Here is a 25,488-nt window from a genome sequence, read left to right as displayed (position 1 = left end):
GAGGGGGGAGAGGGGGAGGGGACGTGGGGGGGGGGGTGCAGGCGGAGCGGGGGGGGGGGCGGCGGGGGGGGGGGGGGGGGAGGGACTGTGGGGGGTGCGGTCCAGGCGGAGCGGGGGCGGGGCCGCGGCGGGCTGGCTCTTCTTTCCAGGACTGGGGGCTGGGGGCTGGCAGTGTAGACTGGAATCGAGGCTGTGAGCCCTACGGCGCGGAGCTGAGAGCCGTGCGGTAAGTGCCGGGCGTCCTAGACCCTTCCTGGGCCTGCGTAGTCACCGCGCGCCCGCTGCCCGCCGGGTCCGCTGCTGCGGCGAGAAACCGAGGAAGCGGCTGTCGAGTGCACGGTCCTTTGTTGTGCCTCCGGACGAACTCCGAAAAGTGAAGGAGCTCCAGCCTACTGGGAGCCCAGACCCGGGAGGCGGGAGGACCGGGTTGGGGACTGAGAGGTCGGGCTGGGCATCGGGGGATAGCCGCGGGCACCGAGCATCCGGGGCGAGAGCCGAGCGGGGAGGGGGTGCCGCCCGGGCACCCTGGGCCTGGGAGGCCGCGGCATTCGGGAGCCGGGAAAGCGCTGGCACCGCAGGCCCGGCGTGGACCCGGGACGACCGCTCTGCCCCAGGCCTCGGGGCCAGCCGGGTGCTGACCACGGGGCTGACCGCATCACCGAGCCTCCTTCGCTACCCGAGTGTCTGCTCTCTGCTTTTTTTCACCGGTTGGCGGTGTCGGTTTAGTTTTTGCAGAGCGCTTGTAAGCACTGCAGTCCAGCTCCTCGTCTCGCCCCGAGGGCTCTGTGAAGGCTCCAGGTCTTTGTCCCAGTCTTCGGAGCTGCTTTGACATCCCTCGGGGCACGCGCATTTGCAGTGCCCTTCCTCACACTTGTCCCTCTTTTCCTAGCGGGTGTGCTCTCCAGCCTGACTTGAGCTGCAGGGTCCTTACCGGGGTCTCAAGTTGAGTCACCCAGGAACCGTCCTTCCGAACCACCTTTCGCCAACCCCACTCCTTCCGCCTTAGTCACCAATGTGGCCCTCCTACAAGCCTGCCAGATGTGTGTCTGGTCCTCATCTCTATCAGCCACCCCAGCCTCTGCCTCTCCAGTCCATCCTTTAAAACATGAAAAGCCAAAAGCTGTCTTCTTTACATTAAGGGTAAAACCCGGTCCCCTCACCAGGTTGACCTAGCCAAACACTGATTGGGTTTTGACTGCCCTCCCCTGTCTTTTTGTGTCCTTTCCTTTCTCTGTGCATTTTACATGTTTGCATTCCCTCCATAGTACATTTGCTTATGAATAGTAACTCCTATTTAGGTTTCCCTTCTTATTTAGCAATTCAAGGTTCAATCTTCCGAGTCTTCCTTTGCACTAGGTTTTGCTTACATTTGCTTGTTCACTGTAAGCAAATACCACTCGGGACTGACTATCATGGTGCTCCTCCTGACTGCCTGTTGACAAGTGAGTGCCCCTCCATGTGGTGTTACTACAGTATTATGCTTTAAAAATGATTATTCACTACTGAGAAAATGTAAATTTGTTTTAGGATTACTTAGCAAGTTATAATTAAACTGTGGATTGGAAAAGAGTGGTTGATAAGAATTGTGGAGTCATTGTAGTAGTGTGAATATGCACATAACAGGAAATGCTAGGCTGGGGTTAAAGGAGCCACTGTCAGGCCACTTTGTGTGATGGTGTGAGTTGTGAATACAGAATGAAAAACTCAAATCATCTCAGTCACAACCTGATACTTGAGGTCTGGCTTTGATTTCCTGTTCTAGAAGATGGCTTTTAAAAGTAAGAATGAATGAGTGAATGGAGCATTTATTGATATGTAGCATTAAAACTAGTTCAAAGTAAAGGAAGTGAAATATTGTACCTAGTTAACTCAGATGCCTTTTGCTATCTTAAAGAAAGGCCTTGCCTCATGCCTAAGAACCTGGTATCTCATCTGCTACAAGCGATTAGAATGCTGCTTTACTGTTTCACTTTCAAACCTAAGGTAACACACTTCAATTCCTTTCTAAAGTTACAAAGCAGTCTATTTTCTTCAAAGACTTTGCATTAGTTCTGGTCTTAGTATTAGACAATACTTTAATAAGTTCTACCCCAATTGCAGAGCCTAAGATGTGAGAATTCTTGGATTCTTAAAGTGTATGCATTTAACAGATAAAAATGTACTGGAGGGAAAAGAATACTCTTATAGGACAATCTGAAGCCAAGTGCCAAGCTGACGTTTAACCAGTTCACTATATATTAGGCTTGATCTATATACCTCATAGGGTTGTTGAGAGGACTAGATAAAATAATGTGTGAAAATGCTTTGCTAAATACAAAGTTCTACATTGTGTTTTCCCCATTTTGTTCTTCCCTTAAATATTGCCTGTAGAGCTTCTGCATTCTGGTAATGTAAAGTTACCTGATATGGACCGAACATGTGCTAGCTAGCGCCTGCCTTGCTAAGCCACTTTGGAACAGCAATGAATACCAATGTAAACTCTGTGTATGGGTAGGGTCTGCCTCTTCCACTTCTTCATGTGCCAAGAATCCAGTGCAGTATTCCACATACAGCTGATGTTCAGTAAATTATTATGGTAATCTGTAACTTTTTTTTTTTTTTTTTTTTTTTTTGAAACAGGGTCTCCCTGTAGTCCCAGCTGACCTGAACTCACTATGTAGACCAGGCTGGCCTTGAACGCACAACGATCCGCCTGCCTCTGCCTTTAAACACGTGCTCCACCACGTCTGGCAGTGGTAATCTGTAATTTTTATAAAAGACATTCAGGATCTTCCATTCTGCATTTTATTTAATATAAAATTTGTTTTTCAAACATGTCCCCAGGGGCTTGTAAGGGCTTGTAGGTCTGCAAGGGCTTTTACATTTTCCTATTTTGCCGCTTTGAAAACCACCATTGTAGGGCTTCTAATTGGAAAGGTGATGACAGACCTTTGCACACACATAGTAAGTACCATGTTCTTTCTGACTTGTGGCAGGTCAGATGTTCGGCATCCTAGTCTGCCTTCCTGGTTAAGTGGCCCATACCAGAAACAAGAAAAAATGATTTATTTGTTCATGTAAGACTGAACATTTTTCTATATTTTCTCTTACACTTCAGTTTACATGTTTTCACCTTAATTACTTTTTTTTTTTAAGACAGGGTTTCCCTGTAGCCCTACCTGGCCTGAAACTCACTGTGCAGACCAGGTTTACCTCAATCTCACAGAGATCCTCCTGCCTCTGCCTCCCCAGTGCTGGGATTAAAGGCATGTGCCACCATACAAGCTCATTTCCTATTTCAAGTGTGAAATAAGCATATTGCATGTGAGGTCTGTTTGTGTGTGTGTGTGTGTGTGTGTGTGTGTGTATGTATGTTAGAGTAACAGTAACATTAACATGGCTACCTGCCATTTCTGCCGCGCACCTTAAGAAACAGAACTGGACCAAACTCCAGAAGCACCTGGTGGACTGAACACCGTGTTCCTTTGTATCTTTGTATCTTAAATACTTAAATATCGTATCTGCCACCACACCCAGCACTTTAATTATATTTTAAATATTAAAAGATTGACTTTTATCAGGCTCAGTGAGAACAAGTAGTTTGGCAGTTCTTAATATATCTCCAAAGTAATTCAGACCAGGTGGGATAGGTTTGGATAAAAACCTCAGGCACATTGCAGCTGAAAGCTTTTCTTAGGCAGACTATTGTGAAACCCATGTTCTTTCTGTTTCAGTTACTTGGTATGGAAATCTGACTGCTTGTGAGACTTTTCCCTCACCGATGGGTAATATATAGTCCTGATATTTCTCAAATTGTTTGACAGAAATAAAGGTAGTCTTCCTAGAAGCTATCCTGCAATGACTTTTTCCTTCCCATAGAGGCAGGTAGACGTGTAGAAAAATGTCTTACTGTAAATTCTACTGAATACTTAACATGAAACCAGTTATCATATATTTGTATGTAAATCATCCAGTGGCATGAGAAGCACCATATCATCATTCCTCATTTTCTTCATTACAGTGAGCACAATGTAGTAGTGGCTTCTATGAAAATGTCTCCCATAGCCTCCAAGTATTTGGACATTTTTGTCCCCCGTTGGTGACACTCTTTTGGGAGGTCTTAGAAGGTATGGCTGTCCTGGAGGTAGCAGGTCACAGGGGGGTGGGCTTAGAGAGTTCTTAAGCCTTGCTTTCTTGCTTCCTGTGACTGCTTGAAGATGTAGAACCTAACTTCCGCTCTGCCTCCTGCCACTATGCCTCCCCGACATGACAGACTGTAATTCTCCCGGAACCCTGGAACCGTAAGCTCAAATAATACTTCTATAAGTTGCTTTGATCAATGTTTCTATCACAGCAACAGAAAAGTAACTAATACACACACTATAGTTCCCCTTCTATATCTGGACTGTATCAATTGCTTGCAAAACTATTAGAGAACAAAAATTAAGTCTGTATTGAGCATATACAGAGTTTTTTCCTCATTATTCCCTAAACAATATAGTGTAACAGATACTACATTGTATGTACAGCATATTTGATATAGTGAGTAATAAACAGTAGCCATGCTTAACTCTGCAAATAATACACGATTATATACCAAGGGATTTGGGCATTCTTGGATTTTGATATCTGAAGCCAATTCCAGGAACAACCCTATAAACTGTTTCAGTTTGAACAGTCAGTTCTGTTGTGCTTTTTCTCTCATCTTAATTGGAGCACCTGGGTTATAGGTTTTTGTTCCTTCCTTGAAGTGAACTATAATGCTGTCCCTCTATGGCACTAAGCAGTCTAAAGAACATGTAGCAGAGGCTGCTGGATGGAGTCAGAATCACAGCTCTACCACTTGAAAATGACTTCACTTCTCCAAGTCTTAAATAAAAACTAAAGTGGAAACATTATGCCTCAGTGTTGTTGAAAAGTCCAATTGAAAATAGTATGTAGGGCGGGGCCTGGTGGTGGACTCCTTTAATTCTAGCACTTAGGAGGCAGAAGTGGATCTCTGTGAAATCAAGGCCAGCCTGGGCTATGTAGTGAGTTCCATACCAGCTAGGGTGACATGGTAATACCCTGGAAGTAAGGAATCACATGGCATGTTTTTCTTTGGCTACTGCTCTGGTAAGTCTTTACTCATCATCTTTTTGAGTATTCATATTGAAGGAGATGACTCAAGTGAATAGTGTTGATTCTTTTTTTTTCTAAACATTTTTTTTTATATATTTTATGTGTATGAGTGTATTGCCTGCATGTATGTGAGTGCACCTGTGTCGTGCAGTGCTGCAGAGGTCAGAAGAGGGCTTTGGATTCCCCCGGAACTGGAGTTAAGGATGGTTTGTAGCCGCCGTGTGGGTGCTGGGAATCAAACCCAGGTCCTCTGCAAGAGCAGTCAGTGCTCCTAACCACTGAGCCATCTCTCCAGCCCCTAGTGTTGATTCTTATGTCATGACATTTAGCAACCTCTTATAGAGACTAGGTTTTATAAGTACCTCAGAGTTTCTCTGTAGGACAGCCACAGCAATAGCCTAATGGTGGAAACAGTCTCTGATTAAGAATCTCTAAAACTAAGACTGAGGAGATGGCTCAGTAGCCAAAGTGCTTACTGTGCAGCCGTGAAGACCCACATAAAAACTGGATGTGGTATCACGCACTTGTAATCCCAGGCAGAGGCAGGCAGATCTTAGAGCTCACTGGCAATTTAGTCCAGCCAAATGGTGAGCTCCAGGTTCAATGAGAGACTGTCTCAAAAAATAAAGTAGAACGTGATAGAGGAAGGCCACCTCTGGCCTCCACATGTATAGGTGAGTGCACTCTCTCACAAGGGCATCACGCACACTACTCCTACACACTTCTAACTGGCTTATTCTAACTTAACATCTCATTTCAAATCCATACCATAAGCAAGCTTTCATCATGTTTATCTTCTAACAGGGTATTTGTCTTTTTGTTTCAAATTGTTAATACTTATAGCTTAATGCCAACATTTCACTTTTTAAAATTGTTTCTCTGCTTTATTCTGCAGATAATGTGTTTTTGAGTTCACTATCACAAGGAGTAACTGGCAGCGGTGTAAATAGAGAACATGTTCCAATTTTTCACTTCCTTAAGGAAAACACAGCTTGAAATGTTTAAATGTTTCCTTCAGAGTGACAGTAAATTTATGCTGATGACATTTCTAAACTTTTGAACGTCTGACCGCTGTAGCTTCAGTGTTCAAGGGATCCAGAAGCTAGAGACTAGAGAAGTGAGTCCATGATTCAAGGGATCACACATATCAACACAGTTACAAACAATTAGTGTTGAGTCCATTGCTGAGCCAGAGTTTATTGTTTAAAACCCCATTGTTTATTTTCTCAACTTACATTTTTTACAAGTGAAAATGTAATAACCTAAGCTCCTGTTACCATTTAGGACAGTGAATATTTCCCCTAAGAGATGATTTTTCTTTTATCCTTCTAAGATGAGATCAGCATCCCTAGAATAATTTGTATTCAGCCGGGCATTAGCTAATGGAGATGAGGTAATCCTAAACCCTTTCCCAAGAGTGTAGATTTGGTACTGCATGTGGGAAAAGCAGATGATGACAGATAGAGAGCAAATGTGCACGTCTCATGCAGGATTTGATTTACCCTCATAAAAAATTTAGTAATATGGAGCTGGAGAGATGGCTCAGCAATGAAGAACACTGGCTGTTCTTGCAGAAGACCCAGGTTCGAATCCCAGCACCCACATGGCAGCTAACAACTGTTCATAACTCCAGTCCCAGGGGATCCGACGGCCTCTTCTAGACTCTGCGGACATTGCACGACACAGGTGCACTTACCTACATGCATGCAATACATGCATACACATAAAATAAAAATAATAAAATATTTTTTTAAAATTTAGTAATATATCAGGGCCAGTGATAACTGAGACAGTTTATATTGTTTCAAGTGCTAAAAATGAAAAAGATTGTAGTATTTATTTCTGAGAAGTCCTTATCAAATAGTAAGATAAATTTTAACTCCTAAAAGAATTCATTTTTTTTCTTTCAGTCGCCAATTCAGTAAAAGAAATTCAACTATCTTATGCCTAATATCAATGATGATTAAGTTATATTTACTTATGCCTAATATCAATGATTAAGTTATATTTACTTATTAAGACTCTTCTGTCTGAAGTTTTCTTAACTTTTCATAATTAGTTAAAGAAAGTGGATTAGATATATGGAAAGGAAATGACTACTTAAAAGTCACCTAATATTTAGTTAAAACCTTACAGAAGGGCTGGCAAGATGGCTTGGCAGGTAAAGGTACTTGCCACCAAGCCTGATAACCTCAGTTTGAGCCACATGGTAAAAGAGAGCTAGAAACAATACCCATAGATTGTCTTCTGACCTCCTGAGGCTTGCTCACATACATACTAAGTTTTTTTTAATGTAAAATTTATTTTACATATTATATTTGTCTGAGCCAGGAAGCAAACATTACAAAACTCTGGAAAGCTGGTCACTATAACCCTTGTATTTGGGTGTGCCATTCACAAGAAGGGAATGGTTTTAGCCCACAGCTTTATTGCTGGCAAGAGATAAAAGGTTATTAAAACTGCCTTGCAGTCTAAGAATGACTATGCTATTGTAGCTTTTTTAAGGCGGTCTTTAGGAGCTTTGTGATTGGTAGGAACCGGAGAGCACTTAGGGCTTGTGAACACACACTGCAAACTCTGTATGGGGCAAACTCATCCAGAAAGCCAATTTGAGCAAACCATCACACATTCAAGGTTCCAATTTAAAAATTATCTAATCTTAGTTTCCGATTTTAAAAAATACACTTTATTTTTTTAGAGTAATTTTAGGCTTACAGCAAAATTGAAAGGAAAGCACAGATGCCCTTTATACCTCCAGTCCCTCAGAGCTTCCCCCATTATTAACATCTCCTTCCAGAGTGGTATGTTTGTTACAATTGATAAACCTACATGGACAGGTCATTATCATCCAAAGTCTATAGTTCACATTAAGGTTCATTCTTGGTGCTGTGTATTTTACATTGAGGTAAATTTGTAGCAACTCATATTCACTATTGTAGCATCCCAAGAGTAGTTTTGCTGCCTTAAAAAGTCCTTGCTCTCTCCTTCCTTTCTTTTTTGGTTTTTTTGAGACAGGCTCTCCCTGTAGCCCCAGCTAACCTGGAACTCACTATGTAGACCAGGCTGGCCTTGAACTCACAGAGATATGCCTGCCTCCTGAGTGCTGGAATTAAAGACGTGCACCACCACGCCCAGCCCTCCTGCCTTCCTAATCCCTGGCAACTGCTCATCTTTTTACCGTCTCCATGGGTTCATTTTTCTAGAATGTCATATAATGGGAACTGTCTTTTCAGACTGGCTTCTCTGACTTAATGGTCATGCATTAAATCTTCTACCATGTCTTTATGACTTGATAGCTCATTTCTCTTTAGCACTGAGAAATATCTCATTGTCTTGATGAACGATTATGTAACTATTCACCTCCTAAAGGACATCTTAGTTGCTTCTGAATTTTGACACTTAAGAATAAAGTTACTGCTGGGCGTGGTGGCGCATACCTTTAATCCCAGCAGAGGCAGGTGGATCTCTGTGAGTTCAAGGTCAGGCTGGTCTACAATAGTGAGTTCTAGGACAGCTGGGGCTACAGGGAGACCCTGTCTCAAAAAAAAAAAAAGAATAAAGTTACTGTAAATATCTGAGTAGGTTTTTGAGTCTACATAAATTTTCATCTCCTTTGGGATCAAATGGTAAGAATTCATCCATTTTTGTGAGAACCAGGTGTGTCCTGATGTCTCGTTTAAGTTGAATTTACCTGATGACATGTAATATGGAGCATCTTTCCCATACTCCTTTGACATCTATAGATCTCTTCTGAGGGCCACTGTTATTTTTATTCCACATTTTCTGTTGGTTGATCATAAAGCCTTAAGACAAAGATTGGGTTCTTATGAACTGTAATGTATTAATGAACCATTTATGTTATATCCACCTTTTGTCTAAACTTGTTAGCGACCCTGTACTGTTCTCTTGGTTAATTTGATTAAATTAACTGTGCCTTATATTTCAACCACCAAAGGAGAAGTATTTCAGCTTGTTGTTTTGCCCACTTTGAATAGGCATATCTTTTTGATATTTATGGTTCATAGAAATTTGAGATTTTCTCATCCCTAACATATCTGTTGTCCATATGAAAGAAAAAGAGTCATATACACTCAAACATGGTGCAGGCAAAGAAGTGTGGCTGCTGTCATGGTAGGAGAATCCCTCTTAATTTTTTGCTCTCTTCTGGTTTTATGAAACTGTCTTAATGTATAGCCCAGCTTGAAACTTGCTGGGTAAAGCAGGCTGACCACAGACTTGTAGCAGTCCTCTTGCCTCTCCCTCTAGGGTGCTGGGATTAATATTTGTTTCTATCTTCTAACCTTGCAAACAATGTGGCTTTTATAGAAAAATTGGAATATATAGAAGAATATTATAAACAAGTTGTTAGCAACCCTATCACTCAGGCAGCCATTGTTAATAGATTAATATGTAAAAACTTAAGTATTGTTGTTCCTTGTGTAGATTGTAATTCGAGTCATGCTATTTTTTTTAAATGTGTTTATGTGCATTTTTGTGTGGCATGTACACTTGAGTGCAGGTGCCTTGGAATCCAGAGGCATTAAATCCCCTAGGAGCTGGAGTTACAGGCAGTTGTCAGTTACCTGATGTGGTTGCTAGGAATTGAACTCAGGTTTTCTGGAAGAGCAATATATGCTCTTAAGTGCTGAGCCATCTCTCCAGTCCCTCACACTGGATTTTTATAGCTTGTTTTCACTAAACTTTGTATTATTAGCATTTCGTTAAGTCATTGATCATTTCTTAATGGAAAATTTAAAAGAAAATAGTGGCCCCTAACCACTGTGGATTTACTATAAATTATTTCTCTGTTTTCACATTCTCAAATTTTTATGAATGGTGTATATTCTTCTCTTTCCTTACTCCTCCCCGAGGCTACTTGTAAGCACTCTTAATAGAGTCATTTTACTACATCAAACCAGCTTTTATGAGCAAGTAGAGGGAACTTGTCAAAATAGTCTCTAGACATCTCACCAGTTAATGTTCCTTCCAGTATTGTGTGAGGATTCTTCTCAGACGTACTTGCCAGCATTGATCATGATTAGTTTTGGGCATTATGTCATAAAATATAGCTGTGCACACATGAAACTACAGAGAGGACATTTGGGGCTTCTTTTCTCATAGTTTAACTTCTCAATACAGAGGAAATGCATGCCATCATATTCAGAACAGCCTTTTCTGTTATCTCAAAATGCTTTGTACTGAAGCTGTGTAGCGCAATGGGCTTGTCCCACATGCCTGAGGCCCTGGGTTCGATGCCCAGTAGTGCCAAACCCACAAAATGCTTTCATTTCCACTACTATGGATGAACCTCCCCTGATCTTATCTGAGGAAAATTTCCATATGTACACGGGACATCCCCTCTCATCCCTCCAGAAGCTCTCTGCTCCTGCCTTACTAATTTCCCTTTCCACTGTGCCGTTGGCATAAATAACATGGCTTGTCTGTAAAGCCAAGTGAAACAGGAAACGTCCTTTACCCTGCACTCTGAGCTACTGCTCCTTTTCCTCTTGCCCCATTCATGTTCATCACATTCATCACGTCACATTCATCAGGTTCATCATGTTCATGGCTAAGCTGGCAAGAGTTTTTTTCTAACTGGGAAGAGTGTTTTTTTTTTTACTGTTGAAGTATAATTTTCAAAGTTAAAAACTTGGTTATTTAAAGTATAAAATGTATCAGTGTCAAATATTTTATTCAGTTAATTAATGGAAGCAGTAAGATGTTAAATTCAGTTCAAAGGAGAATTTGAAAAATAAACAGATGTAAAGAGCTGAGTGTGGTGAGAGAAATTTACTAATATTAAACTGACTGCTTCCTATAAGCCAGTACCTATGACTTAAAAGGTTCAGTCTTTGCTATAGAATGGAAATCAGTTGTATCACTATAAAACAAAATTTTTTTTCTCAGTTATAGGTAAGAATCACTTGCATAACAATTTTTTATAGCTTAACTTCCTACAGAGTTTTAAAATAGCCCAGCTGATGGTGGGTTATGTGAAGGAATAACCCCTCTAGAATCCAGTAATACTTGAGAGTACTCCAGACAATATCCATTATGCCACTGAAATAGTATCAAATCATTTCTTTGGCCACTTTCTAGTCATGGACAGTTTTCTCCTGACAACCCCCACCATACCCATGGCATCTTTAATGGAGGTATTTGTCTTTTGTCTTCACTTAAATTGGCCTCTTGGCAAGATTAGAAAAAGTGAATGTACTTCTTGAAATACTTCTGTGCACCTTTGGCACACCACTTTCACTGGACTTGCTTTGCTTTTGACTCTTTTGCTGGCCTCACTTTCTTTAATAAACCTCTAGCTACAGCAGGCCACCCAGCCTATCTCCAGCCCTGATCTTTCTCACTAGTTCCAGACTCTTAACTGTCTCTATGTACTTTCAGTTCTAGTTCAGGCCTCCATCATTTCAGAAGACTTCTAGAGCACTGGCCCATATTCTGACCTTCTACAGCTGATTCCACTCAGCTACCAGTGTATGCTGTCCATCTTTGGTGAAAAATATCCCAGTTTTTTTCTCCTTCTCTGGAATAGAATCCAAATTGCTCTGGGCTTCAAGACTTTATGTGATCTTGCCTTCACTTCTTACCTCTTCTGTAGTAGTCAAACTGGTCTTTCCATATCATGAACAAAGCAAATTGTTCTAAGGCTATTGACCTTGCTGATGGCTTCCTCCAAGGAGAATAGCCTCTAATAGCAGGGCAGATCTCTGTAAAAGTCAATCAGACATGACTCCCTGACTGTCTAGCTAAAGTAGCTCACACTCCCAGCTTCTTTCTCCCCTTTTTATTTTTTTCTTAGCCCTTGCAGCATCTGACATCCTATTACCAATCTCTAGTTCTTCCTTTCTAGAATGAAGCTTCTTGAAGATAGGAACTTTGTCTTCCACTCTAAGTGCCTAGATTGGAACTTGGTACAGAGTATGTCTTCTCTAAATATTTGCTACTGACTAAATGATGGTTCATCCTGGTTGTGTTCACATCCTCCTGTGGCTTTTCTGGAAAGCCCTACTAGAATAAAAATTCTAGGGGGGGTGGAAATAAAAAAGCCCAGAGCCTTCATAGAACTGCAAACACTGACTAGCTTTGGTTCACTTTTCTCCTGTACACACAAAATTGGAGAAAGGACAGCAGGAACTTAGTTTTGGAGAAGGTTAGGATTATATTTTCAGGAGGCTGGGGAGATGGCTCAGTCTATAAAGTGCTTGTTGTGCAAGCTTGAGGACCTGGATTCTATCCCCATCAGCCACATTAAAAAAAAAAAAAAAAAGTTTCCCAGGAGACCTTTAAACGCTGGGCATGGTGGCCCACACCATGCACTCTGAAGGCAGAAGCAGGTAGATCTGTGAGATCAGGGCCAACATGGTCTACATAGTAAGTTCCAGGCCAGCTGGGGCTACAGGCAGTTTCTGTGTCAACACCCCCCCCCCCCAAAAAAAAAGGAAAATGTTTTCCAGGAGACCTTGAATAGAGGCTCTTGGTATGAGGTCTCAGTTTGGGAAAATAAAATTTGGGAGGAAATAGTGATTGTGGTTGTACAACAGTTTTAAATGTTCTTTAATTTACACTACAATTTTAAAAATGAAGCAAGGTGGCGGGGGGGCTCATAGAACTTTCTAGTAGGATTGTGTATTCCTGATTGTGTATTTTGTTATTTTGTCTTTTCAGAGCTGAGGACGGAACCCAGGGCCTTGCGCTTGTTAGGCAAGCGCTCTACCACTGAGCTAAATCCCCAACCCCATATTTTGGTTGAAATATTTGACATAGCCAGGGCTTCTAGGGTCTAGAGAACTTCATTGAGGGTTTTTAGTCCTTGTGTTTTGTTTTATTTCTGTCTGTGTTTGTCTGTCTGTATTTGGGGAAGTGCATTACAGTAACAAGTATCTGTCCTTCTGGAAAGCTAGAGAATAACTGGCAGAACTCAAGAAGACAAGGGGCTGGCTTCCTTAGCATAGCAGATGAGAAGAGAGGGGCCCATAGCATTTAGCTTGTTTGTGTGAACAGTCACTTACCATCTGTAGAAGTCAGGTCTCTGACTAGGATTATTGGGAAGAGTAAGCTTGAGGTGCTTAGCAAAGTACCTAATGTGGTAAGTAGTAGTAGCTTGGATTTTAATGTCTGGTGGAGAAATGAAAGCAGAAAGTTGAATTTTTAATTCTCAGTTTCCAGGCCTTTCTGCTAACCTAAATGAGAACATGGGATCCCCAAACCCAGTTTAAGAGTCGAAAAGATTATTTGGAGGTTTGGAACTTCTTGGCAATATACATACCTTTTGGAAATGTGACCACTGCAGTATAGTATTATGTGAACCTGAAGATGGGAGTTTTTGGTTTTGTTCATTGTATTGAGCTGGAAGCTAAGGTCCTACAAATGAACCTGATTTGTTAGGTGACTGAGGAAAGAAGGTGTCATCTCTGTCTTGATCTGGCAGGGACATAATGGGAAAAAGAAGACTGAGCTGCACACTTCATGTGCTCTTGATGTAATTCATAATTAGGGAAGAACAAGAGAGAAAGAGAAAGGTCCTCCTTTGTGGTACCATTGCAAAGGACCATTCGCCCCATACCTGACTCACAGGGGCCTTAGCAGCAGAGGCAAAACAAGAGATGGGAGAAATAAGCACCACAATTACTAACATAATGCAGTAGCTCTATAATGTCTGTGTTTTTGTTTTGTTTTGTTTTTACTAACTTCTTTCTATATTCTAGTTTAAAAAGTGGCCATGGAGAACAATGAAACCTCAGTGGACTCAAAATCCATTAGAAATTTTGAACCGTGAGTATTTATTTGTTGTTTTTGTTTGAGGCAAGTTCTCACTCTCCCTGTGACTGACCTGGAGCTCTGTAGCCCAAACTGACCTCAAACTCATAGTGATCCTCCTATCTCTGTCTCCTAATTTCTGGAATTACAGGCATGAATCACCATGCCTGGTGAAACATGCATAAACAGAATCCTGTATAGTCAGAGGACGATGGGTTTGTGTAATATAGCCCACTTTGAGGAATAGGGAAATGTGGAAAATGGGCTTTCAAACTAGAGACTAAGCTGACTTCTGCCTCCAACAGCTGTATGGTTTTATAGAAGCTCACTTCTCTGATTCTTATCTTAACTGACATGACAGGAAAGACTTGGGAGGCCCAAACAGGTTGCTTTGATCTTAGAAGTGCCTATATATTCCCAGCTTTGGGAGTGCTGGCTCTCTATTAAGGCATGTCCCTCTTGGTCTAGTTATCCTTTTGCTGGGAAAGGAGGCAACAGGAGGTTGTGAAGAATTGGCATCCAGAGATGGGAATTAGGATTCTGTGGTCAATTATAGGTTCAGCATCCCTTATTCCTTTTTTTAATTAAAAAATTTTTTTTTAAATTCGTATGTGTGTCTGTGTGTGCACATGTACAGGTATGCATGTACCACAGCATACATGTGGGGGTTAGAGGCCAGCTTTTCACGAGTCAGTTCTCACCACCAACTTGTTTCTGCTGCATAGTGTACCCCAGGCTAGGAGTCAAGCTCCCAGCCACCTTCTGTCTTTGCCACTTATCTCATTTTAGGAGAGCTCTGATTACAGAGGCCTGCCACTACTTCCAGCTTTTTACATGTGTTCCAGGGATAGAACTCAGGTTGTTAGGCTTGTTTGGAAACACTGTTACCTATTGAGTCATCTCCCTGGCCCACAAATTCTAAACACTATGAGTTTATTTTTGTTTCATATAAACTTTATACATGTATCTCAAAGGTAATTTTATATAATATTTTTAGTGTGCCTGTGTTTTGACTATGACCAATCAGATAGGACTGGGTGTAGAATTTTCCACTTGTGGCATGATGGCATTAAAAACTTTATAATTTTGGAGCATTTCTGATTCTACACTTTTGGATTAGGAGTGCTTAGTCTGTACCTGTGTGACCTGAAGATCTAATCACTCAGCTTTTAGAATTTCATTTTTGTCTGTAAATATGAAGCCTTGACCTCCAGCTAAATGTAACAGTTCTTTTCTGACCTTGAACTACTTTCATTTACTACCTTTAATCTTCAACATTGTTTGGAGAATTGTGTAAAATATAAGATACTCTTAAGGTTGAGTGTTGAGTACATGGGCTTAGTATTGATGAGGCACCTCTCACGCCATTTTATGCGGCTGTCGGGAAGTCACAGGATCTATATTTGAGTGTGGACTTTCCAGTGCAGCCATAAATGGGGGGGGGCACTCTTCTGTAAATAAACCCCCACCCTATGGTCTGTTCACAAGTCCAATAAACTTGTTAGGATTTAAAAAAAAAAGAAAAAAAGAACAGAGCTAATGGATACCTTCATTATTCCACCAAAGTTGACCCCATGTTGGCAAATCCTTTGGTCCTTGATTTCTTATTCCTGTTTTCCCCCTTACACTTCATTGTATATATATTTGTATATAACCTACTTCAAGTTATTTTTGGAAAATGTGTTAAAAATTGCCTCTCTTTGGAACGATTAAAAAAAAAAAAGAAAATGTTTACTGACCCGTGACCAACATTTTTGTGTAAGCGACTTCCATACAAATTTTTTCAATTATTGATAATGTTTCTTCTGTTAGTAAGTTCTTCTTTGGCTTAGCTCATAGTTTATGGAACAGTTTAGTGGGAGTCTGAGATAAGAGGGCCCCCATGGGCCACCCTAGGCTATGTATAGCAAGACTCTGAAAAAACAAACAACAAAACCACCAAAGTAAAATAATAAGTATTTTTACCTTGAAAGAGAAACTGTTTCATACAATATGAAAAAATTTTTTTAAATGTGTCAGATAAAATCTTATTAAAATTTAGAGGAAGACTTTGTACTTTGGCTCTGATACAACTGAACAGCTTTTAGCACATTACTTAACCTAGGGAGGTCATTTCCCTCTCTGTAAAAGAGGTTGTGAATTTATACTTTTTTCTTCCCTAGTACTTGGGATCAAACCCACATGAAAATTTAAATGAGGAACACCTATAACACAACGTTGGTGCAGAGATAGCCTTGATCAACTGTTAACTGTTTCTTATAGTTGTTGTATGACTAGATTTGTCATTTCTACCTTTGTAAACTATCATTTAATTTCCATACAGAAAAGTCATACATGGAAGCAAATCAATGGACTCTGGAATATCCTTGGACAGTAGTTACAAAATGGATTATCCTGAAATGGGTTTATGTATAATAATTAATAATAAGAACTTTGATAAAAGCACCGGTATGTATCTGACATAATTTGTAAGACATTTCAAATATTTGTGCTATTTACGTTGGATATTATATAAAAAATGATGTCAGTGTGTTGTCATTAATAAGTTGATAAAGAATAACCACAGAGTAAGCAGAAGGTGGGACCTTACAGGCCCTAAGATAATATGAACTCTTTTTTACCATGTTTAGAACCCCTGCCTCTCCTGTGACTGAAAGATTGAATTTGCTATTGCCTGATATAACTCATGAGGCAGAGCGATGTGAGGAAGAAAGGATTTATCAGAAACAAGCCCACGGGGTGGAAGATGAACAGCTAGCCCTTGAGTTGTCTTCCCTAGAAGGCTGAGAAAGTGTTTCTAGCATCTTTTGTTGGAGATGCTATCTCAGCTCAGACAAATGGGCCCTTAGGTCATTCTTTGGCCAGTTCTAGAATTCAGGTTAGAGCATCTTATCTCTGTCTGGAGATTACTGAGTAATCCCCAACCTGTGACCTCTGAATCTAAGAAAAGGTGATACTTTCCAGTTGTAGGTCTGTGTGTCTGGCTTCAGGCATGTCGGTCTCTCATTTACACTTTTACAACTACATTTTAGTTAGTTGAGTCCTTTCCCCTAAACTGAAAAGGAAGCGTGTACAGTGAAAGGGTTGGTATTTTAAACTAATTCTACAGTTAGTCACTGAATATGGAACAGGGGTCTGGAGAGATGGATCTGTGGTTAAGAGCACTGACTGCTCTTGCAGAGGACCTGGGTTCAGTTCCTAGCACCCACATGGGGGTTAACAACCATCTGTAACTCCAATTTCAGGGGGTCCAACACCTTCTTTTGGCTTGTGTGGACACTGTGTGCATGCAGGCAAAAACACTGATACATATTAAATTTCTTAAATAGGGAATGGGGGTAGTAAAAGAAGAGAAGAAAGAGGACAAAGAAAAGGGGTGTGTGAAACTGCTGGGGATGTAGCTCAGTTGGTAGAGTGCTTCCTTATAGAAGCATTTTTTTCTACATTTATACGTGCCTTGTTATTTGAATGGCTTTATGTTACTGCATCCCCTAAATATGCTATTTGTTTACTTTGCACAATCTGCCATATGAGTGAGCATTTTGACTCTTTCCTGGTTTTCATCTTTAAGATGATGCTGCAATCATTCTTTCAATTAATATGTTAGAATTAAGTTTTAATGTGAGAAACTAGCTGCAGTTGGTGTAGTTGAGGAGAATAGAAGGAAGGAATCTAGACCTAACTGGAAAGATAAGTAGGCCTTTATGTTAAACTTGTTCAAAGCAGTGAGAGCATAGTTGAAATGGGTCTTGGGTCAGCATTCTGCCATTTTTATTGCTTTTGCCTAGAAGTTGAGGTACCAACTTTAACCATTAAATAAAAGACAAAATACTTTGTTCCTTTTTGTGTTACAATTTTAAGTTTACATCTAGATGTTTCTGCTCATTTTATAATGAAGATTTGTCTTCCCGTAGAAGTAGAAATTTAGGTCAGTAGCCTGACTTTGGCCCTGGAGTGTGCTTCTTTCTGGTTGGAGATTTGAAGGTGTGGCAGTGTTCTCTGTTCTGCAGTGTGGTTTTGAACCAGCATCAGGGGTTCATCTTATCACAAAGCTGTGTGTCCTTAGCCTCTCCAGTAGCAAAACCTTGATGAGCTGATTCTCATTTTATATGTCCATAGTAGAAATTTCAGCTTAGGGGAAAAATCATTTATAACTACATTTTTCAAAGCTTATTGTTAGTGTTTTAGAGATACAGACATTTAGACATTTACCCAGTTCTTAGGTATGTTTCCTCCATGATGTCAGCAGTTTTGAAATTTGATTACATCATACAGTCTCTATTTATGTGGAAGGCACTAGAAAGAAGTGGTGAAAAGCCCAAGACACTAACTTTATCACTTTGTATTTTTAAATCACATTTTATTTGCTGTGGGGTTGGGGTAGGGGGGGGTGCATGCTGTAGCATATGCCATAGCACATGTGTATGAAGGTCAGAAAAACTGCTCGAGTTGGCTCTTTTCTTCCACCATGTGGGCCCCGAGAAATGAATTCAGGTCATCAGGCTCTAACTTTATCCCTTTGGGCAAGTCTGTTTCCTTCCTTCTTCTAAAACCAAGCCTCTCTCAAGCTACTATACCACTGATCTGTGTCTCTAGCCCTAGTCAGGTTTCCTAGCTCATCTGTGCCATACGTTCCACATCTATACAAATGAGACTAATAATAATCATCTTACAGTGTTAGAAAGATTAAAGATTACCCAAGTAGCAGAATACCTGAGAAGCAGTATTAATTTGGTAATATTTGTGGGTTTCCTTTTTTTAACTGAAAAGATGTGGAAATAGTACTGTATCTTAAAATTGATTCAACATAGAATCAAATATAGAAACAAATAAGCAGCATAAGCTAGGCATGGTGGCCCCTGCCTATAATAGCAGCACTTGGAAGGTTGAAGCAGGATTGTTGTAACTTCAAGGCCAGGTGGGACTACAGTGTAAGACCTTGACTATAAGTAAATAAACAAAATGGCAACATCTAGTGCTCCATGGTATAAATGAATCATAATTTATTAAACCAAAGCTTTTGTTTACTGGTGAAGCTGTTGTGACGATCCCTGTGGTGAAAGCACTGCAGCAGCTAATAGAATCTTCTCTCTTGAATGGTGAGAGATTAAAGACTGTCTCCATGATCAAAATAAGTAGAGTTTTCATATTTAAAAGGAAGAATTTATTGATTGTGTGGATTGCTGCATAGTTCATTCATCAAAGTCATTATAGATGTAATTGAAAAAGTTCTTTCTGTCCCAAGGGATGTCACATCGATCTGGTACAGATGTAGATGCAGCCAGCCTCAGAGAAACATTCATGAACTTAAAATATGAAGTCAGGAATAAAAATGATCTTACCTGTGAAGAAATTTTGGAATTGTTACTCAATGGTAAGAAACCATTAAAGAATGACCTTTAGAAGCTTCTTTGTGTAGTGAATGATGGTTAATGCAAAAACTCACAACTGGTCACAGTGCAGAGAATAAGTGTCTGGAATGCTCAACCACACCCTTCAAGCCTCAGGGAACAGCATGGAAAATGGGGCAGAAAGATTGTGAGAATCAGAGGGAAGACCTGAGTGACATGATAGGACTGCTGCACTGGTGAACTCAACAGCAGCTGTGATTGCCTGCACAAGGCCAACCAGTCAGCATTCCAGCATGGAAGGGAGAAGGGCTTATGGGCTCCCACCCCTAGCTGAGGAGCTATGGACTGTTGATGGCTTTGGGGGAGGAGAGTCAGTTTTCTTTAAGGGTGTGGTCCCTGGTAGGTCAACCATGATCCAGAGGATAACCCTACACACCCATTGTATACGGCCAACACAAGTTGGAAATATTGGGGCCTGAGAGATGGCTCAGTGGTTAAGAGCACTGGCTGCTCTTGTAGAGGACCCAGGTTCGATTCCCAGCACCCACATGGTGACTAACAACTATCTGTAACTCCAGTTCCAGGGGATCTGACACCCTCTTCTGTCCTCTGTAGGCAGTTGCATGACACAGGTACACGTACATATGTGCAGGCAATATACTCATACACATAAAATAATTTAAAAAATTCTCAGCCAGGCATGGCGGTGCACACCTTTAATCCCAGCACTTGAGAGGCAGAAAATAAAAATAAATATTTATTGCAGGCAGATCTCTGTGAGTTTAAGGCCAGCCTGGTCTACATAGCTAGTTCCAGGTCAGCTGGGGCTACAGAGAGATGCTGTCTCAAAAAGACCAAAAAAAAAAAAAAATTCTCAAAGCATTAAAATGTATTAAAAAAAGAATGACCTTCATTGGGCAATTTTTACATTATGGTCTAACTACAATTATATAGATAATAAAGTATGAGGATTATAGAATTATATTACACATCATTCTGTTCTTATATATTTTAACAAAAAGTGAAAAAAAAAAAAAGTTCTAGCCACCCTTTAAAATGGTTCTAGACATGTGGCTTTGCCCAAGTTGGGTTTAGATGATCTTGTAGTCCCTTCCAGTTTTGATTTCTTCATCTTGCTGGTAATGGTGGTGTAAACTAGTCATCCCAGAACTCAGGAAGCTGAGGCAGGAAGACCATGAATCAGAGGCCATCTTAGTCTAATTAGAAAACCATAAAAAGCAAACAACAACAATTTGTTTATATTATTCTCAGTGTGCTAAGACCACTGAATAAAGTTACAATGGAATTTTTCATTTTATATTATTGTAAATGTCTTTGCAGTTTCTAAAGAAGATCACAGCAAGAGGAGCAGCTTTGTGTGTGTAATTCTAAGCCATGGTGAGGAAGGAAAAAATTTTGGAACAAATGGATCTGTTGACCTGAAAAAATTAACTAATTTCTTCAGAGGAGATTGTTGCCGAACTCTAACAGGAAAACCCAAACTTTTCATTATTCAGGTAGTTTATAACTGGGCACCTTGGTTGCTGAGGATTAATAAGAGATAAACTTATCAGTATTTTTTGTTCTGGAACTACAGAACTATTGTTATGTTCTTCTTTATTTAAACTAACAAAGTATGCACTACATTTCAATATTAGATTTATATCAGAAAGATTCAATATAATTAACATCAATTTTACCTGGCGTTTTTATTTCTTAGATGTAAACTATGTATGTCCACATAAATTGTTTTCAAAGAAAGTTTGTTTTCTGGCCTGCAGGCCTGCCGGGGTACAGAGCTAGACTGTGGCATTGAGACAGACAGTGGCACTGAGGATGACATGCCATGCCAGAAGATACCTGTGGAGGCTGACTTCCTGTACGCATACTCCACAGCACCAGGTAAGAGCTTTAGAGAATGTTGTGTTTGGATTTTAAATGAATTTTACATTGTGACTGATTACAGATTGAATAGTAAAGACTGTTCTAAGGCTGTTAACGATTTTTATATCTTCCCCTGCAAAAGATTTTTATGTTCCCTAAAAAAATAACTGACTCGTGTATATTTGTGGTACCTTAACCATAGAATTCTCAGAAAGTTAATAGAAATCAAGCAGAATCAGTCATGAACTTAAAACCCGAGAGTAAACTACTACAAGGCAGCAGGCTAGTCAGAGCTTTACCCACTTAGAGTACAAGAGAGGTACAGTAGTCCCCTCTTATTCAGTCTTGTTTTTTGCATTTTAAGTTACCCAGGGTCAACTGAAATCCGAAAATATCAAATGGAATATTCATAAATAAATAATTCATAGGTTTTAAGCAGTCTGAGTAGCGTAATGAAATCTTGCTCCATCCCTGCTGAGACACAAGTCATCCCTTTGTCCAGCATTCGCAGCTGTCTGTCTGCTCACTGGCCACTCAGTAGCCATCTCAGATAACCCCAAGATAATCGCCATGCTGTGTTCACATCATCAGTATTACTTAATAATGCCACCAAAGCACAAGAGTATTGATGCTGGCGATTTGGATATGCCAAAGAGGAGCCAAAAGTGCTTCCCTTAAAGAGACTATAAGAAGAAAACCAAATCAAATACTAAGGTTTCTAAGATGGACAGTAAGAACAGATGCTCTCTCTATGAAGTTGTGAAGAGGAAAAGTGAAATTTTTACCATTTTTGTTGCCACATATCAAACTGCCAAAGTTATGACCATAGTGTATAATGAGTGCTTAGCTAACATGGAGAGGGAAGACAGGGCTGAGGAAGTGGCTCAGTTGGTAGAGAGCTTAAGGACTGAATGCAGCTCCCTAGCATCCATATAAAAAGCTGAACATCATAGCCCATGCCTGCAATCTCAGTGTTGGGTAGGTGGAGACAGGCAGAACCCTGGGGCTTACTAGCCAGGCAGCCAGCCAGCCTTGCCAAATCAGTGAGATACAGATTCAGTGAGACACTATCTTAAAAAAATAATAATTGAGTTTTGGCCACCACACACATATCTCGCTCTTTCTCTCTCTCTCTCTCACACACACACACATATATACACATACATACAGGTCCATATTCACATATTTAATGCCTTTTCCATTTGAGAGAGAGAGAGGAGAGAGAGAGAGAGAGAGAGAGAGAGAGAGAGAGAGAGAGAGAACAGAATCTGTAGAGTATGGGCATCCGCTGGAGATCTTTTTACATTTTAAAATATACTGGGCCGGCATGATAGCTCAGCTGGTAAGGCACTTGCCACCAAGCCTGATGGCCTGAGATCATCTCTGGGATCTATGTGGTAGAAGGCAGGAACTGACTTCTGCAGGTTCTCTGACCTCCATACACGCAGTGTGGCACACACATGCTCATAGGTCTGCCCACCCTTCCCCCACACACTAAATAAATAAAATCTACTCATGTTGTTTCCTATATCCTCTAGGTATCTTTCCAAAGTACTTCTTTTTAAAATTTTTATTTATTTATTTATTTATTTATTTATTTATTTATTTATTTATTTATTTTTATGTACAAGTGTTATGCCTGCATGTGTACAAGTGCACCCATGTCGTGCAGGGCCCACAGAGGACAGAAATGGGCATCGGATTCCTTGGAACTGGAGTTATGGATGGTTGTTAGTCACCATATGGGTGCTGGGATTCAAACCTGGATATTCTGTAAGAACAGCCTGTGCTTTTACTGCTGAGCCATCACTCCAGCCCCACCCCCTTTTTAAAAAAAATTATTTTGATTTATTTCAGTCAAAGTACTTTTAAATTAAGCACAATGAGTCCAACAGTTAATCTGAAAATAAATACCAGAGAGCACACTACTTTCCCTTTGGGGGCTTTTTGAGTACTCTTTATTATATTTCATTCAGATGCCTCATAGGCAAACTAATAAGATTCTTTTGTGGGGGGTGGATTTGAGGTAGGGTATACTTGTAGCCCCAGCTAGCCTGGAACTTTCTATGTAGACGAGGCAGGCTTTAATCTCATAGAGATCGCTTGCCTCTGCGTCCCAAGTGATGGGATTAAAGATGTGAGCCAACACACCTGGCTTCATGACATTCTTAAAAGTGTGCATATGTAATAAGATGAGATCTGATTGAAACACCATGAAACCTAGAAGGATCTTTTGTATGTCTTTGCTTTTGCATGTATCTTCCCCATGCTTACCTGTTTTTCCTTTATGGGAAAGGGAAATCAGAAAGTAAAATTCTTAGCAATTCAGTGGCAGTTCATTCATAACTGCCTTTTCCTAATGAAAGCAGAGAGGTATGCACAATACATATTTTCCCCTCATCACCTCAACATCATTTCTCCTCAAACCAAAAGTGCTTTGTTTACTTGTTTGTTGCTAATAAGATTGCGGAAGTTTATGCTTATTTTTATCATTGTGGTTATATAATAATTTATAGAATCTGCTGAAGTCAGATGTCCATGATATTTTGGTTGTATTTTGCTTTGTAGGTTACTATTCCTGGAGAAACTCAAAGGATGGATCCTGGTTCATCCAGTCACTTTGCGCTCTGCTGAATGAATATGCACGCAAGCTTGAGTTTGTGCACATTCTTACTCGTGTTAACCGGAAGGTAGCAACAGAATTTGAGTCCTTTTCTTTTGACTACACTTTTCATGCAAAGAAACAGATTCCATGTATTGTGTCCATGCTCACAAAAGAACTTTATTTCCCTCCCATTTAAATCTAATCTGATGTTCCAGGTGGTAGTTAGAACCATGCCACACTGCCCAAGCAATAGAACCGTAATACAGCTACCTCAAACTCAACATCAGGTAGTTGAAATTGAATTTAATTAGGAACAAATAAATGTCGATAATGGTACTATAATTATGAGAGGAATTTCTAAATTTACTTTTTTTTATAATTAGCAAGATTTGATGATACTATGAATTTTCAAGTGATTATGAAGTTAAATGTTGCAGTGATGGACTTTAATGACACTCTACACACATTAAGACTGTGCATCTAGTTTTTGTTCAGCTATAGAAATGATGATATAAAATTATGTGTCTTAAAACTTAGATCCATGGGCGGGGTCAAGTGCTTGACCCTTTATAAGTGATATATGGAAATAATGAGTCGGCTAAATTTTTAGATCATTCATCATTAGCTCATAGTTTTGTGATTTTTGTCCTGAGCATGTCTTTGTTGTAAAAAAAAGAAATTATAAACTGAAGGCATGGTGGCGTACACCTTAGTCCCAGCACTTGGGAGGCAGAGGCAGGCGAATCTTTGTGAGATCAAGGCTAGCCTGGTCTATATAGTGAATACCAGGCCAGCTGGGGCTACAGGAAGACCCAAATTATGTTTTATTTTTAAAAAGAAACTAAATATTTTATTTGAGAGAAAATATGAGCAAACGTGCTTGATTCTTTTGAGGCTAGCACACATCAATAAAGATACCCAGTACAAGGTGCTGAGATCACCAGTATATTCTTCTTACTTGCTGTTACACAAATCAGATGAGATCTATAGACCAGCAAAATAGCTAAAGGGCTATTATGTAAAAACCTCAAATTGTTGATTAATAGAATGAAATGAAGAAATTCTGCAGGAACATCTTAAAATACCATTTGTAAAGTAGACAGTAAAATGTAAGGAAAGAAGAAATGAATCAGCTGGGTACTCTGTAACTGGAGAGAGGATGGTTGGAGCCAGAGCAAAGGCGTGGCACGGCCATGGGAAAGGACCACAGCTGGTTCCACCTTGTGAGTGCTGATTGGTGTGGACAATGTCCCCAAGGTACAAATCACACAAGAAAAAGGGAACCAGATCAGAGCCTTCTGGAACCAGCTGTGCTGAGAGTCTCACAATCCAAGAGCTTCTTGTAGTAAAGTTTGTAAGCATGCTACTTATTTTCTGTTGAAGTTTACAATTCAAGGAAAACAGTGATGATACTTGTACTGTCACCAGAAAGTAAAGGACCATCGCATACAGGACTTGGGACGCATTCAGTCACAGCCCCTCCAGCCTACCTGGGGAAGCTGCAGGGAAGCCCACCCCACCAGGGAGGCCAGACTCCAGACTTCTTGACTCCGGAGGTACTGAGTCACTGCTGAGCGCCCTGCTATGTCCGGCATTTTCATGTAAGCGTCCTTTATGCTCAAAGAAAGGAACTCTCGTTTAAAATTGACAGATTTGTTTCTACCGGATCTACTAGTTATTTCTAAGTAAATGTAGCATGTGATAGTATTTTAAGGTGTATTCCTATGTGACAATTTTATAAAGATTTGTTACCTTGCATTTTTTTGAAACATTAAA

The 25,488-nt window shown here is 40.3% G+C and overlaps 1 protein-coding gene across 2 annotated transcripts; it reads left to right on the top strand.

The window, feature by feature from the left end:
- The first annotated feature begins 104 nt into the window (after positions 1 to 104).
- Casp3 (caspase 3) lies at positions 105 to 25,488 on the top strand. Of its 2 annotated transcripts, XM_008853573.3 has the most exons (7): positions 105 to 226; positions 13,821 to 13,887; positions 16,196 to 16,320; positions 19,118 to 19,246; positions 20,565 to 20,740; positions 21,005 to 21,125; positions 23,676 to 25,488. In XM_008853573.3, the coding sequence occupies exons 2-7, from the start codon at positions 13,835 to 13,837 to the stop codon at positions 23,906 to 23,908; spliced, it is 837 nt and encodes a 278-aa protein (XP_008851795.1). In that variant the 5' UTR covers positions 105 to 226; positions 13,821 to 13,834; the 3' UTR covers positions 23,909 to 25,488. The 2 variants fall into 2 exon arrangements, with proteins under 2 accessions (XP_008851795.1, XP_029412252.1); XM_029556392.1 differs by lacking the exons at positions 105 to 226; positions 21,005 to 21,125 and having other exon boundaries at positions 13,827 to 13,887; positions 23,676 to 23,741.

The sequence above is a fragment of the Nannospalax galili genome, unplaced genomic scaffold (assembly GCF_000622305.1).
Source record: "Nannospalax galili isolate Female #2095 unplaced genomic scaffold, S.galili_v1.0 scaffold46, whole genome shotgun sequence".
NCBI classification, from domain to species: Eukaryota; Metazoa; Chordata; class Mammalia; order Rodentia; family Spalacidae; genus Nannospalax; species Nannospalax galili.
The sequence above is the reverse complement of the archived record's forward strand: the minus strand, read 5'-3'. Positions and strand labels throughout refer to the sequence as shown.

Coding starts and splice junctions, on each gene's coding strand:
- Casp3 (XM_008853573.3), top strand. CDS start 13,835: ATGGAGAACAATGAAACCTCAGTGGACTCAAAATCCATTAGAAATTTT. Junction 13,888..16,195: donor TCCATTAGAAATTTTGAACC/GTGAGTATTTAT, acceptor ATTTCCATACAG/AAAAGTCATACATGGAAGCA. Junction 20,741..21,004: donor CCAAACTTTTCATTATTCAG/GTAGTTTATAAC, acceptor TCTGGCCTGCAG/GCCTGCCGGGGTACAGAGCT.